The sequence below is a fragment of the Oxyura jamaicensis genome, chromosome 7 (assembly GCF_011077185.1).
Source record: "Oxyura jamaicensis isolate SHBP4307 breed ruddy duck chromosome 7, BPBGC_Ojam_1.0, whole genome shotgun sequence".
In the NCBI taxonomy this organism is placed as follows: Eukaryota; Metazoa; Chordata; class Aves; order Anseriformes; family Anatidae; genus Oxyura; species Oxyura jamaicensis.
Window position 1 is genome coordinate 22,042,698 of NC_048899.1, and position 16,461 is coordinate 22,059,158.

A 16,461-nucleotide genomic window follows, 5' to 3' on the forward strand; every position below is an offset into this window, starting at 1 on the left:
TAAAAATGTCTCACATGATGACTTTTAACAATCATATTTTGATTTTGGAACTATAGTTGAATAGACTACAAATTGAATGGACACCCAGCATTCTCACTTTCAGATTTTGATATTTTATATCTCTCAAAATTCTTATTTATTTGTAATTATTATGGGGGAGAGTGTTGCTCACGAAAATTGACTTCTTGATGACAATTTTTACTTTCAGTTGTTGGCCCACTAACATATCACACAGTTAGGGAATGTATTGTTTTCATCTTTAGTATGATCAGTGATTTTCTCCCTTTTGGAGTGCTAAAAATGGGATTGTGTTATCTCAGCCTTTAGTTCATGCTAGCCTGATTTGGACCTTGTTGCCATGGCAACTCTTCCTGCAGGAGTTTTATCAGGGGTTAAAGAAAATCAACACAGCACATGCATCTGCAGTTAGTACCACTACTTTCCCAATTCCAAGACCTCAGTCCACCTGTACATATTTCCATCATTTCTTACCTGTGTCAAAGAAAATTGATCTTAGCTCTATCATTAAGCTCTATTATAATATGCTTTTAAAGGGTCTGTGTGGTATAAGGCCACTTGAGGAGGCAGCTTGTTCTCTGGTTTCCAGAAAAAACTGCAATACCACAAGAGGTCCCTTGCAAAAATTAACACATACACTACATAGAAGCTTATTCTTGCTCTCACCTAAAATAAATTCATTGCAGGACTTTCAGGATAATGGATGATATTCCTTGCACAGGTGCAGGTGCAGCCTCAGCCAGTTGCCATAGATGCTTGACAGTCAGCCAAGAAATTCTCTCCATGACTGCCTGAAATAAGCAGTATTCCTGCCTGGCAGCTCCCACCAAAGCTTTCAGATTGGTTGGCAAGTTAGTCTCCTGCTGAAAACTGAGGGGCAATGAACTGCTCCATCTACATTTCAGCTGCTTTGTTTAGCAGTGCAGAATACAGCCCTGTCTTGCCCATTACTCATTTTCCTCTAGTAGTTAAGTGGGAGATGGCTCTTTCTGAGGACATTGCATAGAGAAGTTTCTTTAGCTCCCTTAATTCTGACTGCAGATCTGATATTCCATGCTGAACAGGGCATCACTAGAGTTGGTTTCATCAATATGGAATTGTACTGTTGTGAGAGAGCGGTTGTGGTGTTCAGCTGCCTAGCACAGTAAAACCACCACAGGAATCCAAACATACAGCTGAAAAAATGCAAAAGTAGCAGTCAGAGTGTCACCCTAGCAAAGTAAGTTCACAGAGAGCTTGAAAACTTGAGGCTTTGAAAAGACTTTTCTGGAGTTCAAGCACTAATACTTTTATTAATGCCTTGTTTAATGTTATGTTAATGCGTGCTCTAAAAGCTCAACCTTCTTGGGACTGTCTCCTATTATTCTCATGAAAAGCTATTCTTTGCATTTAACTTTAATGTATGTAGCCCATAGCTGAAAGCTATCAAAACCCTGGACCTGTTCTGAGCACTCACACAATTCTTGTGAAGCCCTAGAAACAATCAGATAGAAGATCCTTTCCCAGGAGAAACTGTTTTGAGGCTAAAACTACACTAGTGATAAACTCAAATCACATCTGCCCTTTGTTCTTTTGACAGAGCATATAAAGTACTTCAACGGTAATATAAAATTGGCTAAATAAACCAGCATGGACATACTACCTAGGAATGTGACATTGACCTGATTGAAATAAACCCTAACTCTGGATTTTTAGCTGTAATCCAAAGACAAGAACATCATCTCACAGACTCTATCTCAGAAAATGATATGGTCTCCAGTTGAGTTATATTGTTATATTAGGAACCAGAGATTCAGGTAGCTAACAATACTTAATCTAATTTTCTTGCCAGCTGGCTCAGGGAACTCGTAACAAGGAATTTTTATTTCCATGGATGTGATTTTAAAAGCCGACAAAAGAATGTTCTTATGAAATCTTATGCCCATGTTGACACAGTCTGTAGCAATCAAATATAAAATGCATTCTGCAATGTTTCATTTTAAGCCCATTGTTACCTCCCATTTTCATCCCCTTCCCCCAGCTTAGACATTTAAATGCTTACTTTACAAATAGATGACTCAGCCAAGCACGGTGCTCTGTGTCCCCAGCAAGAAAGTAGAGTAAGAATCTGGACAAAAATTGAAGCTCTTACTTAACTCTGTTAAACTATTAGTGTTTTGCTAATGAAGTCCACTTGGGCTTAATTAGAAAGGAGTTTCTAATATTCAGCCAGAGTATCAGGTGGTTAAATGAGCAGGGAGCAACTAATATCTAGGCAAGCAGCATATGGCTTGGAACAAGATTTCATGTCCCTAAAATCTTACCTTCAGCAAAAACCCCCTAACAAAAAGTGTATGGTCATCAGAGAGCTCATCATTGCAGTTTTCCATCTGCTCCTATTATTGTTATTGTTATTGCTGTTACCACCATGCCTAGGAGCCACCTCAGGGAGCTTCTACAAGAGTCTTGTTTCCATGAGTTGCTCCCAGAGAGGCTGTTTCCAGAGGCCAAATCTGATCAAAATGGTGTATGCAGTCATACATACCAGTAGCCATCCTTTGGGAAAAAATAAAAAATAAAAAAATAAAAAATAAAAATAAATAAAAATTAATAGTCCTATACTGAAAGCTGTGTACCTTGTAGAAGAAAAGAGGATTCTAAATTTGACAGAACTGCTTTGGCCTTTGCCCTGAATTTCTTTTCAGATGTGTGTTTGTACACCTTTGTTTCTGATTTTTTAAGTATATCATTATTTCCTGAAGTATAAATCAAAAATTGTCCTTACATTATTATTTAAATACTATTAAAGTTGATACAAAAACACAGGAAGGAAATTCAGACACAGGGCTGTCACTCCATTCCTAATTTATCTCGTAATAGAAATGGCACAAAAAAATAAATGAGCTTTTAAATTCTTGTCTTTTTAAATAGAATATTTTTCTTTTTAAAAAGAATATTTTTCTTATTCATTTATTCAAAACTATCTCCCTTCTTATCTTAGCCCATTAAAAAAAATAAGGAACATAGATACTTATGGAACAGTTACCCAAACTTTAGTTCAGGATAGTAGGCGGTTTCAGTATTTTGTTTTGTTCCCTGTTTCTCAAATCATCCAAACCTTCATAGCTTGGAGAGGAAACACACCAATATACACATTACCTTACCAAACTCTCACAAGCAGCACTGAGACAGTCCAGGAATTCAAACAGCTCTCTCCGGTATACTTCAGTTCTTTTACTGTGACTACACAACCTACAGGAACCTTTCGGTAAAATTGCCAGGATTTGCTACAATGATAACATGTCACTAGTTTGTATCTTTAGGTTCACCAGTGAATACTTAGAAGTTCTCAAATTATGAATGAAACTGGAATTAAAGGGTTATTCTAACATTAAAAGTCATAGAAAAATAAGAACTTTAGATCTTTTTACAACTGAGGGGAGAAAATGTTTAACTTTCCCAAGATACCACCAGTAGCCTACTTCTTACTAGGCACAGGAATCTCCCTCCATCAATTCTAGATAGATACCGTTTTTTTCTGTAGCGTTGGTCAAAACCCACACAGAGATTTCACAATACATTTTGTAAATAGGGGGTCCTAAAGACAGATATTTGAAGGGAGCCATAATAAGTAGCAATGAGGAAGAAGGAGGAAAATAAGTGTGTGCGAAAGACTGTAAGGATCTTCTAGAGTTTAGGTGGAAAAAGAAAGTACATGGACACTGGAAGTGAGGTTAGGCAACATGGGAGGACTACGGAGTTGCTGTTCACTATTGCATAGAGATAACTCATGCAACCAAAGCTCAATTAAAGTTGAAGCTGGCCATTACTGTGGAGGACAATAAAAAGTGTGTTTTTTAAAATATGTTAACAGCAAAAGGAGGACTAGAGATAACACTGGATGAGAATGGTCACCTCACAATTAGGGACAAAGCAGAGATGTTTAGTGCCTTCTTTCCCTCCGTCTTTAACACCGATGAAGAGCCCTGGGATCCCTGGAACCTTGATTTGGACTGTGACTGTAGGGGAAGTGTAAACTCCCAGCCAGCCATGAACTTGTGCAGGACTTGCTGCTTCAGCTGGTTTTCAGCCCAGGGAAGTGACTGAGCCGAGGCCTCATGGCGGCCTGCAGCTCCCTCATGAGGCGAGCCGAGGGGCAGGCGCTGAGCTCTGCTCTCTGGGGACAGCGACAGGACCCGAGGGAACGGCATGGAGCTGGGACAGGGGAGGGTCAGGCTGGGGGTTAGGGAAAGGTTCTGCACCCAGAGGGTTGTTGGACACTGGGACAGCCTCCCCAGGGCAGTGACCTGGAGTTCAAGGAGCATTTGGACAACTCTCAGACATATGGATTGATTTTGGGGTGGTCTTGTGTGGAATCAGGAGTTGGACTCAGTGATTCCTGTCGGTCCCTTCCATTTCAGGATATTCTATGATTGCTTTATCTCAGGTTTCAGGAGCCATTGTAAGTCTCTGGAATTGTTTTAGATTTCAGGGTCTAGCGGGTCTACAGACATCCACTGTACCTAGGTGAAGAACAAGGACTTATAGATACACAAATCCATGTTCCTGGTGGAACTTTGGATAAATTCTGCCAGCTTACGAGATATCTTAAGGAATGTGTGTGTGCCTTTAAAAACTCCTGTCTCTGGCACATCCTGAAAATGGCCAAGCTTTAATATATCTGTATCTGTTTCAAAAGATTATTTTTGAACCAAAAAAATCTCTGATGGGAAGAATCTATTTTCACTTTTCTTTGCTACACCTAATTTTTTTGGAAAATTACGGCGTAGAAGGGCATAACTGTATATGATGTTCACAGAAGGGAAAATGGTGGTAAAATAGCCAGTCCTCATCTGATCATAAAAATTTGGAACTGTTGCTAAATTAAATTATTAATGAATATGTGATGACTTCACGGTTCATTACATTGCTCTTTTTTATTTCTAAAATTTAGAATCCTGTGGTCCTCAAATGTGAAGCAATATCTTTGCCACTGAATAGGCAGCATGGTTTATTACTTCCTTTAATTATAACTAAAAAGCTGCAAATATAACTTTCCACTTATCAAAGTGAATTCAAATGCAAGTAAGCATCATATTAGAATACTATGCAATTATTTACATTAGCAAAAGCTGATAAAGTATCTGTGAAAAGCAGCCTTTATATTAATTCTCTCACGGTACTAAGCATTATTATGTTATTATATGTAATATATAAATAGGTTTCCAGAGACTTTCTATACAAAGTACACTACAGATTTTAAGTTTGTTTTCAGAGCTTTAGGAACAGCTAATTTTCCTGACCATACCCAACTTTTATTTTTTCAGCTGAGACTATTTGGGCAATATTCAGATCTGAATTCTTAGGCTTTTCAATACATGTTTTATACAGCTCTCAAACTACTTTTCTTCTTTCATGCACATCAAAATTGTGGTTTTAGCATTCAGGTTTCATGCATATAAACCCATCCAAAAAAGTAATTTTCTAACGCAAATAATTATACGTTCGGGTAATTTGAACAGTGCTATAACCAATGACATTTCACTGAGGAGCAGGAAAAAATTCTAGAGATACTACTTTTAAGCATTTTGACCACTTCAAATTTTAGTTAGGAAAACTTTATGATTAAACTTCCCTTAAAAGTTTTTGCTTTTTGTCCTTAGGGATGTTTGGCACATTGGCAACGGGCAGATGTTGGAGCAAGCTATGCTTTCTGCAAATACTCAAAAATGTTTATGAGGGCATCAATTCTCAGTTTCTCTGATCACCAGTCATGACCTGAGATGTTCATGACAGCAATAGAAGACTCTGTCCTGACAACGGACAAATTTCTCATCAGCTGAAAAATGGTAGAGTGGCTTGTTCAAGTTGTTCATCTGGAATTGACTTTCATATAACCTTTCCTAGGACACGGTCCTTGTCAGGACACGAGTTGGTGGCTGGTTTTGACGTAGACAGAGGTGTCACGATATGCAGCGTCAGGACTCTGACTCTGAATGTAGGTCTGGTCAGTTCTGAGAAGGCAAGAGCTCAAGCAGTCAAGATTTGTAAACATCTTAGATTTGTTTAAGGGGATTTATGGTAAATTATAGTACTTTTTGAAGGTTGAAAGGGATTAAATCTATAGACAAGGCCAAAACTGGTTTTCAGACAAAGCTTTTACTAGCAAATCTAGAGTAGTTCTCATTTGAAATGTGGCATGCAAAACAAAGCCTAGAATTTTATCTATGCTTGTCATGCATTAGTAAAGCTTGTGGGCATCACATCCTTCTCCCATTGGGAAAAAAAAAAAAAATCCACTAACGTTCTTTTACTGTTCCCATAATAATGTTTGCAATTCTTTCTCTCTCTCTCATTTTTTCCCTCTGAAGATTTTAAATTCACTAAAATTAAACAATAAAGATTTAATAGAATTTAAGGATTAAATAACGTTTTGAAGTATCTCATTGGAAGTCTATTACATTATATTACATTAGTATATTACATTATAAATGTAATATATAAGTAAAAATGCTATTTTTACTTATACCCAAGTCAAAGAAAGGATGGCAACGTGAGCAATAGTGCCAGGCATCTTGTCTGTGGATTTCATTGTTACAATACTGTATCTTAAAAGAATACAAATTAATTTTATTTTTTTATTTTATTGTTAGATATGTGAAAAACATTTCAAAAATGTATACCTTTATTGCAGCAAAAGGAATGACCGGACACTGAGTCATTTTTTGTTTTCATGTTCACAAGCAGTTTCCTCCTTTTTATATTCTTCTAATACTTAGTCTATTAGAAGGTACACAGTCATATTTAGCAATGTATTCCATTCCAGTCATATTCAAATAAGTATGAAGTAAACAGCAAGAAAAATGAATTAAAAGCATTTTAATTAGCAGTTTAGTAATCATAAGATCCCTATTTGGTTCTCTGTAGAGCACTGCAGCCTGAATGCAGCTTGAGTAGACTTTTCTGTAATTGCTCTGCATTATATATCAGTACTGCTCCACAGTACCATTAATTTTTATTATTACATAAATATTACTTACCAACTGTATTGTTATTACTCAGCAATTTATAATTGCAAAAAGATGATAATTCCAGGAATTAGGATTACCGTTTTCCCTGTCTGATTCTAGGCTGTTCCCCATCTACATCAAGCAGTCATCTACATTTCCTGACAGTATGATAGGCATTGTTTGAACATCAGTGTTCAAATTGTATATCAACAGCTTTTGATTTTTGGACATCTTTGAGATTTTGCACCTTTTCAACCTGTTTGTGGTGTTGTATTTAACATACTATCTGAAATGCTTGGTCACTGACTTTTCACTCCAAATACTTCCTGCCTTTGGTGCACCAGTGGGCACATAAAGCATTTTTCTGCTCTCTGACAAGATAACTGACATTTTTTAATTAAAGAACAGACAACGAGCAATCTTGCTCACTAGCAAATATTTTGTTTATATGTAGGAAAAACAGATTGTCCAACACAGGAACATTTGTGAATATCACAAAGAAAGAGCTAGTAACAGTTGAAGCAGAATACTTGCTGGGAATCTGAAGATCTGCAGCCTTTTGAACAATCAGCCATCTCTACTTCAAAGTCACAGCGTGCATTTCTTCTTACCAAGGGACTTACTTGGTGTAACGTAAAATGATATGGTAGGATTTTTCAAAAGGATAGGACAATGTCATGTCTGCTGAACAGATTTATAATTATACAGATAATTTTAATGATAAGGATTATGTGTCTTATGGTTTGGGATATAAATTGCTTTCCGCAGGGGTGAGGAAGTCATTCACCTCATTTCCTGTGCAAAATTGAATTTGTCAAGGCATATTATGGGGCTTTTTATTGGATGGCTGAAAAAGGGAGTTAAAATTTGCCTTCTTCTGAAACATTAGGCTACATATCCAGCCTAATTAAGTATGACAAATTCCAGTTAATGAAATTACAGTAATATTAAACAACGCTGCTCCGCATGTAATAGATTACTGACACTTTCACCAATATCTCTTGTAGCAGATTAATATATTAAGAGAAAGTTGTCTAAGTTCATAGAGAGACTGCCATTGTTTGAATAACATGAAACTTCAATACTACAGGCTGACCATGGCACACATAAAAAACTTCTTTGATCTCTGGTAGCCATCGAACTAAGCAAGGTTTTATGCCAGTGTTTCTATAAGTTTATGTCATAGATGCATTTCATTGCCCTCATGACAACCCTGTTTCTTCCCTTCCTTTGCTAGTACAAGTGCAAAAAGCAGGACACAGACCTTCTAAAAATTACTGTGAAGGATTTGGAATTTCCAGGCAGCAAATGTCAGATGACATTGCCTGTAAATTTGTCAGGCACCCAAACCACATAACAGGCTAACGTGAGTCCCATAAAGAATGCAAATGATGTTTGTACATGTTTGGTAAAGCAGAAAGTTACAAAAAAAAAAAAAAAAAACAGCTTCAGCAGAATGTTTTTCCTAGCAATCAGAATTAGAGAGTGAAAATTGTCTTACTAGAAAAGGAAAGAGGAAGCACTAGTATGAGGGGCTTTTTTTAATTATCACAAATTTTGTTTGGAAACAGAAATGAAAGGAGAAGAGAATCCTATTGAAACCTCACGTCTGTGTGACAGAAAATGAACTTATCCATACATGCATATAAACAGATAAAAAATTTTTCTGTTCTGGAAAATTCATTCCAAACCAATGACTGGATTTCATTAGAAAATGGAAAATTAGGGGAAAAAAAAATGGAGAAATTCACACTCTGAATAAAGCAATGCCTAGACATTATTTGTAATACCTTTCCACTGAGCTCCAGAGGCACTGCTAATTGGTTGATCTGAAGTGCTGAGCTTGCACCTTCATCAGGTCCTGAAGAGTCAAATGAAAAAAAGCAGTTTCCATTTTTATTCCTGTTCTTGTTGCAGAATATAATGGGAGTAGTCTACAGACAGAAGAATCTCTAGCATCCAATAAGTCTTTAAAAATGAAAGCAACTTTTGACTTTCTGAATATATCCAGATGGCTAGCAGATAAAGCAATGGCACTAAAATAAAAGATGCATATTTTGAAATAGATCATCTGGTTAAAACTTACTCATTGATTTCAGGGGGCAAGACCTTACATTCAACAGATCTTCAATATCTTTCTAATGCCAGTGAGTTCATTATATCAGGACAGCATTTGGAAGAGAATATGCTCTGTTGTTCTGAAATAGATGCAGACTAAATGCAGGGACATCGATTGAATTACTCTGCTTTTACAGCAGTGTAATTGTTAGCAAAATCTGGCTTCTTGTTTCTAGATATTTTAGTATTCTGTGAGTATAACAGATAAGACAGTCTGCTATGCTTCAGCTACTATACTTTTTTTTTTTTCATTAGAGTCTCAATGACCTCCCCTTAAAATTAGTTCACTGATTGATTTGTATTCCACAGGGTGCTCATTACAGCTACTGTTAGTGCACAAAATCCCATGAACATAAAAAATTACCCTAAAAATGGCAATTTCAAGCTTTCATTATAAGGTCTTTTTCACAGGTTGAAGTCAGTCAAGCAGTAAGTAATTAAGACAATTTACTGTAGCATGACTCTATGCATTTCACCATATATTCCCACAAGAAAAGCCATGGGAGACATCTACATTAGAATTTTCTTATTAAGCTTTCTTTTGTTTTTGTACTATTTTGGAGAAGGGAGATGCAGGGATCATGGGACAACTACACAGTCTGAACATTGCCCAAGTACTTTACACTGCCAGCCAATTTGCTTTTGTGTTGATGCCTTAGCAGTATCAGAGTATCACCAGTATCACTTACAGCTGGTAATCCTGTTTACCAAAAGCCAAATAAAATTACTTCAGTCCAGGGTTGTGTTAATTGCTCCTGGAGACTCCAGAGGGTACGGTTACAGGAGACCTGCCTTGGTATTAGTTTTATTTTGTTGACCATTACCTGCCCTCACTGCTCACAGATGTCTGGACTCCTGCGGAGCGGTCTGTACAGATAATGGCATTCTCTACATGTGCAATAACGAGAATTAGATAATGCCACAGTTTCATTTCGTTATAGTCACCAAAAAAGTGACTCATATAGTCTCAAAAGAGAGAAGAAACCTAGAGAACATACTAAATGTTGTATTAACTACTACTGTGGTCTGAACACACATTCCAGAAATATGTTGATTTGTAATTAGCACAAAGCAGATGGGAAATCATGCTGTCTCCCCAGGAAGTTAATGCAAACTAGATACAGTATTTATACGTTGTTGAGACTACCCTGCTAAAATGTGTTTTAAATAAATAACAGAACTGGAATTATCTTGACATTTCAGTTAAAAATAGGTAAGACCAAATATTGAATTTGAAATTAGCTTCAGGTTTATGCTGAAAGGAGGTCACGAGTTTTCTATATTCACAAATGATCATTCTTGCATTTAAATCCTATTTAATTTTTACAACATGTTTTGTAAAGGCTTTAAATCTATATTTTTATTTACCACCTCTTAAGACTACTGAACCTGCTACTCCTCACTCCAGACCTTGAATGTAATTAATGAAAGATTCATTCTGAATGTGATTGGTACTTTCCTACCATATATATCACAGCTTGTATACTTTTCTTACTCAGATGACTGGATTATCAGAGAATTGCAATTAATTCAAAAGGTTAAGGAAATTGGGCTAATGTTAAAAGTTGTTTTGAGATGATCATATGAAGACAGATACATGCAAATGTCTTCTGGGAATTAAAGAGAAATATAAATCTTTGATACAAGGATCAAAAAAAAAAAAAAAAAAGCTTTAAAGTAATTTATTCTAATAGGTGGTGAACTTTGTAACTGATATATGAATAATCTCCATCCTGTGACCAGAATAATCTAGAACAGTTTCATGAACTAGCTTCATGAAACTGCACATTTAGTTTCATGAACTGCATATTATACACAATTATTTCTATCTAACAGATTATTTCAAAGAGAATGATCAGAATGATCCTGAACCTTCAGGGGACAACAACAGATATTATCAATCTATTAAGAAACACTTTGAGGAGAAAAAAAGCGGTTCATCATCCTTTGTGTCCTCCACTGAAGATGAGCAAAAACCCCTGTTCACTGGGATAGCTGACTACCCATCTGTAACAGAGAAAACCACAGAGGTGGACTTTGAAGAAATGGTTCATGCAACAGAAGAAATTCTTATTGACAAAAGAAGCAATTCTTGCAAAGGTAATCTAATTGGTACAATTTTCTAGAGTTTGACTAGATGTCTTACTTGGCTTGATTATCAAAAATAATTTTCTTAATGGTCCTAATGATTCTTTACATAATAGTTACTTTTTGTTTCCTGAAAGATTAACAATAAAGACTATTTTAGATCAAAAATATTATTTGCCAAGAAGATTGCTATAGTTTGACACAATGGCTGTGGGACCAGATTACAGAACCTCCCAAAGGTTCACCTATTCATCTTGTAACTGACTTACCATAGAAAAGATTTTTAAACAAAATCTTCAAAATTGTCAACTAGTACTAGACCTCACTAAGTGCTAATGGATGAAAACTACATTCAGATCAGTAGAGTACTTCCAAAGGAGTTTGATGTTCTTGAGCTGGGTGACAGCACAAAATCCTACATAAGGGTTAAATAAATCTAAAGGTGGTCGCGCACACACCAAAAAAAATAATTGTTTTCAGATAATTATTACCATTCTCTGCATTGACAATGCACAACCAAAATTCAGTGAAAGAAATTCATAATAGCTTGAAAGAATCTATCCCGTTTGGCTGTACATGTTGGTTAAAAAGAATGCTATTACATCACAGAACAAATCCTGACTTCCTTAAGCAAAATATTTAAGCAAATATTAAGCAAATATTTATTTGGCCTTTTGCATATGACAAAAGATCAAAATCATTAAGCAATCTAAGTTAATTTTACATAAAATCACACCTAATATACTAAAATGCTAATGTTCTCAGTGATGTAAAGGGAAATTAATTAAAAGCTCCAGATTAATATACAACTATAGTGTTGAATGTTTGCTTGTGATTATTTCAGTCTGAAGGAAAGAATTACATATTTACCATTTAATGCTGTCTTCCCCCTAAGTTTGTTTCAATTTAAGACAATTTAACCATTTAACCACTATCCAATAAACTTTAAGCTTTTAAGTTATAAAATTAAACTATCCTAATGATTAAACAGGCCAAACGGTATTTTTATTTTTTTTAAAGGTATGAATATGTGAAGCCTGGTCTCCTCAAGTTAGGACTATATAAGTGTGCACCTCATAAACTTGTTGCATACATACTGATATTTGAAAGCTTACCTTTCCCCGACCAGTAGCCAGAAACATGTCCTTGTAGCTATAGCAATGTTTTCCAAGGCAGCCTATTGCAGATTTTGAGCTAAATTTAGCACGTATATAGGTTACATGTTTTGATTAAGACACATAATTTGTACTCTAGCATTTCTGTTAACATATGTGGAAGTTCATTACCCTTCTTGCAACTTTCATAAAATCTTCAATAAAACAAGATCAGCTTTGATTGATGTATGTTTTAAAATAAATTTTCATTCCTACTCTTATAAGAGATTGGTTATATAGTACAATAAAAGTAATTATAAATATAATAAAATTTTGAAATAAACACTAACTGTATGTATACATCTTTATAATCTACATGTACTATGGTAGCCTTAATATAAATGCACGTGTATAAAGCTACTGTAACAGATACATATTTAGTTATCTTTAGTTTTGTTTTAAGCTTCATTCATTACTGTTGATAAACAGAAAGACAACTAATAATAGTTGATAGCAGATAATGAGGACAGAAACTTTATAAACTTCTTTTCACAATCCTGAAAACTAGGTCTTAACATTAAAACATATGTCTCTTTTGAGGAGATCTGATAATTTTTTCTATAGCTGCTAATCTATATACTGCAGAAAGATGTTATTTTCTATTCTCACTTGGTCATTATTTAGGCCATAAGATTGGTTCATTAACTGTTCAGATGAACCAAGTTACACATTTATTGATTTAGTTCCCAGTCTAGAATTCTTCAAGCCATAGAAGACCATAGCTGGTTATAGAGTTGTAACTGCTGTTCAGTCTTTCTGAGGATACAGGTGTATGTGGAAGTATCTGAAAATACTCTTAGAACAGTATGATTCTGTATCCCACAAGAGATAAGTCAAGAGTCTTGCTTATAGGGTATGAATTAATTCTATAATTTCAGTGCCAATTTACTTGCTTTGTCACAAATTTAATGTTTATTTTAATAATCTACAAATATATATTCTGGGACAAAAACTATTGAATGATTTATTGTGTAAAATAGCCAACAATTTGGTTTTGCAGGATATTATAAAGCAATGAAATGTAAGGCCTATATTTTTAGTTTCTAATCCTGAAACTCACTGCTTAAAAATAATTCCACTGGATTTACAACATCCATTATATCCACAACCACAGTTGAAAAATTTACCCCTGAATTTGTCGTAGCTTGCTCCATTCACTTTGCTGAGAGCTTTCCAGCTTCCTTGGACACTGCAAATTGTGCCATGTGTGCCCACTAAATCCAAATTACATGCTTCTCTGACATTGTTTTCCTCTTTCTGTTGGCTTAAGTGGTCTGAGAACATGAATAGGCTTCTGTGTAGCCAAGATGAAATCTCTTTCCCCTTCCTTCTGTTCAGGGCATAAAATCAGTTACAGGTCACGTCACATGAAATCCAAACACTCTCTGCAGCTCCAGGAAACCTTCTACCACCTGCTAAACAAAGAGCAGATAACGCAGTAAACACCTATCTCTGATTAAAAAGAGGAGAAAGTCTCTTCCTCCTCTTGGAGTCATGTAGTGAGAGCTCCCCTTCCTGATAAAATCTACTTGAAATACTAAATCTGAGCAGGAAATCTTTTCCTTTCCTTTCTTCTTCCTTTTTTTTTTTTTTTTTTTCCTATTGTAACCTATGTGGAGTTATCAGCATGCAGGGCCAAAAGAAGTGTCAGGAGAAGCTCTGAGCAAACCATTAAGGGACTACTGAGGCGTGTGGGATTCACATCCAACTCCTCATACAACTGAGGCTATGCCTTATAAGCAGTCAAGTTTCTTCTCCAGCATTGAAGCACCAGTCTGAGCCCAATAAGAACTCTTAATGCATTCTATAACTTCACATGCTTAAATAATTACAAATATGAACCTAACAGGAGTTGTACTGAACTTAAAGTTTCAACAGCCTTTTTTTTTCCAGAGCAGAGGAAAATCTGAGTGGTACTAAGCAATTTTTTGACTGTTTTTGTGACAACAGATTGAATCAAAGTAACAAAGACTGAGGATGGGAAGTAGTATATGTAGAAAAAGCACTGTTCGTCCTAAATATGTCACCTGTAGGGTGCAAAGCTCACAGCAAGATCTTCATTCTATATCAGATAAGGGTATGTACAACTAATATATCCCATGATAAATAATTTGTAACATTTCACCAGTTTGGTGAGCAGGAAAAAAAGCCTGAAACTGGGAATGTAAACTAATTATTAATATGCACAGAGGTGTAAATTAAGCAAAGAAGGCAAAGTAGCTCAAACCAGAAAACTAAGCAGAAAGAAGGAATGCACCTCAGGAATGTTTGGACATCAAGTTGCAGTGTTTGACACAGAGACCTAAAACATGGGAGGGACAAGAGGGATACAGAATAGTGCAGGTATAGGCTGGGACCTGGAACAGTCATCATCATTTTTTACAATGGGATGGAGGTAAATAAATATAAAGACTAGACTTTTATATACTGGTATATAAAATATACAGGAATAGAAGGGGAATTAAATTCAGCACACTAGCTGAAAGTGTAGGAAGTTCTTAATAATGCATTTGAGTTTTTTTAGCTTGAAGTAATTTACTATCTCTACCTTAATACAAATTTTTATCTGTACTTCAAAAAGATTTTTTTTTTTTTATCATGAACCTTCATTTAGTATTAAAAGTGACCTATGAATGACCTAGAAATGCAGAACATTTCATTCTTTTGGGAGTCACAGATTATTAATCTAAATAACTGGCACCTTTCACACCACAGTACTATAAGAGTCTCTGAAACATGCTTTACACACCAATATAAGGGTTGGGTTGGAGACTAGTGATGCTAAAACTACATCAACAAAAATCAATTTCCTTTTGAAAATAATAACCACTATCCCTTTGCAAGCATTAGGAGCTGCATTAGATGGCCTTTGTCTCAGAGAAAACGTATCACACTTCGTTTACCTTGTTAAGAGAAGCAGTGTTACAATTACTAGTAAGAAAGGCAGCTAGCAGAGGTCTCTTGAGGAGACATTCCAAGGCACTGTAATGTATATCAAATGCTGTACATGCAGCGCACCAAGTTCTCCTTTTAAAACAAAAAGCTAAACAGTATACACATTTCAGTAGCACATTTGAGGGCAATAGAAGAGGTTCTAGCCAGGTCTCCGAAACACACAAATAAATTCAAGTAAATAATTTAGGGTTAGTTTAGAACAAATACTTCTAATTTCAATGAAAAATAAATTGTTAAAAATCTTGAGAAAAGTGGGGGTTCAATGGTAAAATAATAGAAAACTAATGAAATAGGAAGCATTAATTGGCAGAACTCTGATGGCGACTATACGAAGCTACTTTGTTTATCTAAAGCTTCAAAAGTATTAGCATGTTGCTATCTTTATATTAGAAATTTAAAATTTTTGGATGTGTCCAGTATTATCTTTCCTTAAACAGTGGTAAGGAACAAAGACAATTCAGGCAAATTGTCACCATACCAAATTGACTTCCAGGGTCTGGGAAACACCGGTAAGTGGACTGCTTGATGGGTGCCAATCCTCTCTAACAGCATGTATATACATCTATACTTTTTTATGGGTTTTGTTTTGTTTTGTTTTCATCAGATATTGCTGATAAAAGAAACTGGGAGGAGAACATCAATGAGTACCAGGACTCCCCGGGTCAGTCAGCATTACCCCATGTTACATGGGGCATCTGCGATACTGAAAGTGACTATGTATATGGGGAAGTGGAGAATCGATTAGATTTACTTCAAGAACAACTCAACAGGTAAAAACAGATATATGATAAAAATATATTTGTGAAAGGGTACGTAATTCAGTGGATACAAATGATACCATAGGAGGAATGAATTTGCTCAGAAAGTTTATAAACCATTCATATCTTTGGAAGCTCAAAAGTACAAAAATATGTGGGATGGGAATATCACTTTGTTGTCCATATAAATTCATAGGAGCCTAAGTATCACCTAAATTCAGCCTTTTAGATTCTTGGAAAAAAAATAAAATGGGAATAATAAGTAAAAAAAAAATTAAAATCACTGCCAGAATAATGTCACTTACCTCTAGGTACCTGCATTCGTGAGTCTGAGTTGCCATGCTGAAGAGTCTTTCTCCTCAAATAGTAGGCAGCATAAGA

At 35.6% G+C, this 16,461-nt stretch overlaps 1 protein-coding gene across 7 annotated transcripts in view; it reads left to right on the top strand.

Annotated features, from left to right (window-relative positions):
* The window catches only part of KCNH7 (potassium voltage-gated channel subfamily H member 7), a 215,353-nt gene that overhangs the window by 192,810 nt on the left and 6,082 nt on the right, over positions 1-16,461 (top strand). For all 7 annotated transcript variants that reach the window (XM_035332403.1, XM_035332405.1, XM_035332400.1 and 4 more), the window contains 2 exons: positions 10,962-11,225; positions 15,927-16,092. In XM_035332403.1, coding sequence (XP_035188294.1) covers positions 10,962-11,225; positions 15,927-16,092 — 430 coding nt within the window. The remainder of the gene's footprint in view (positions 1-10,961; positions 11,226-15,926; positions 16,093-16,461) is intronic.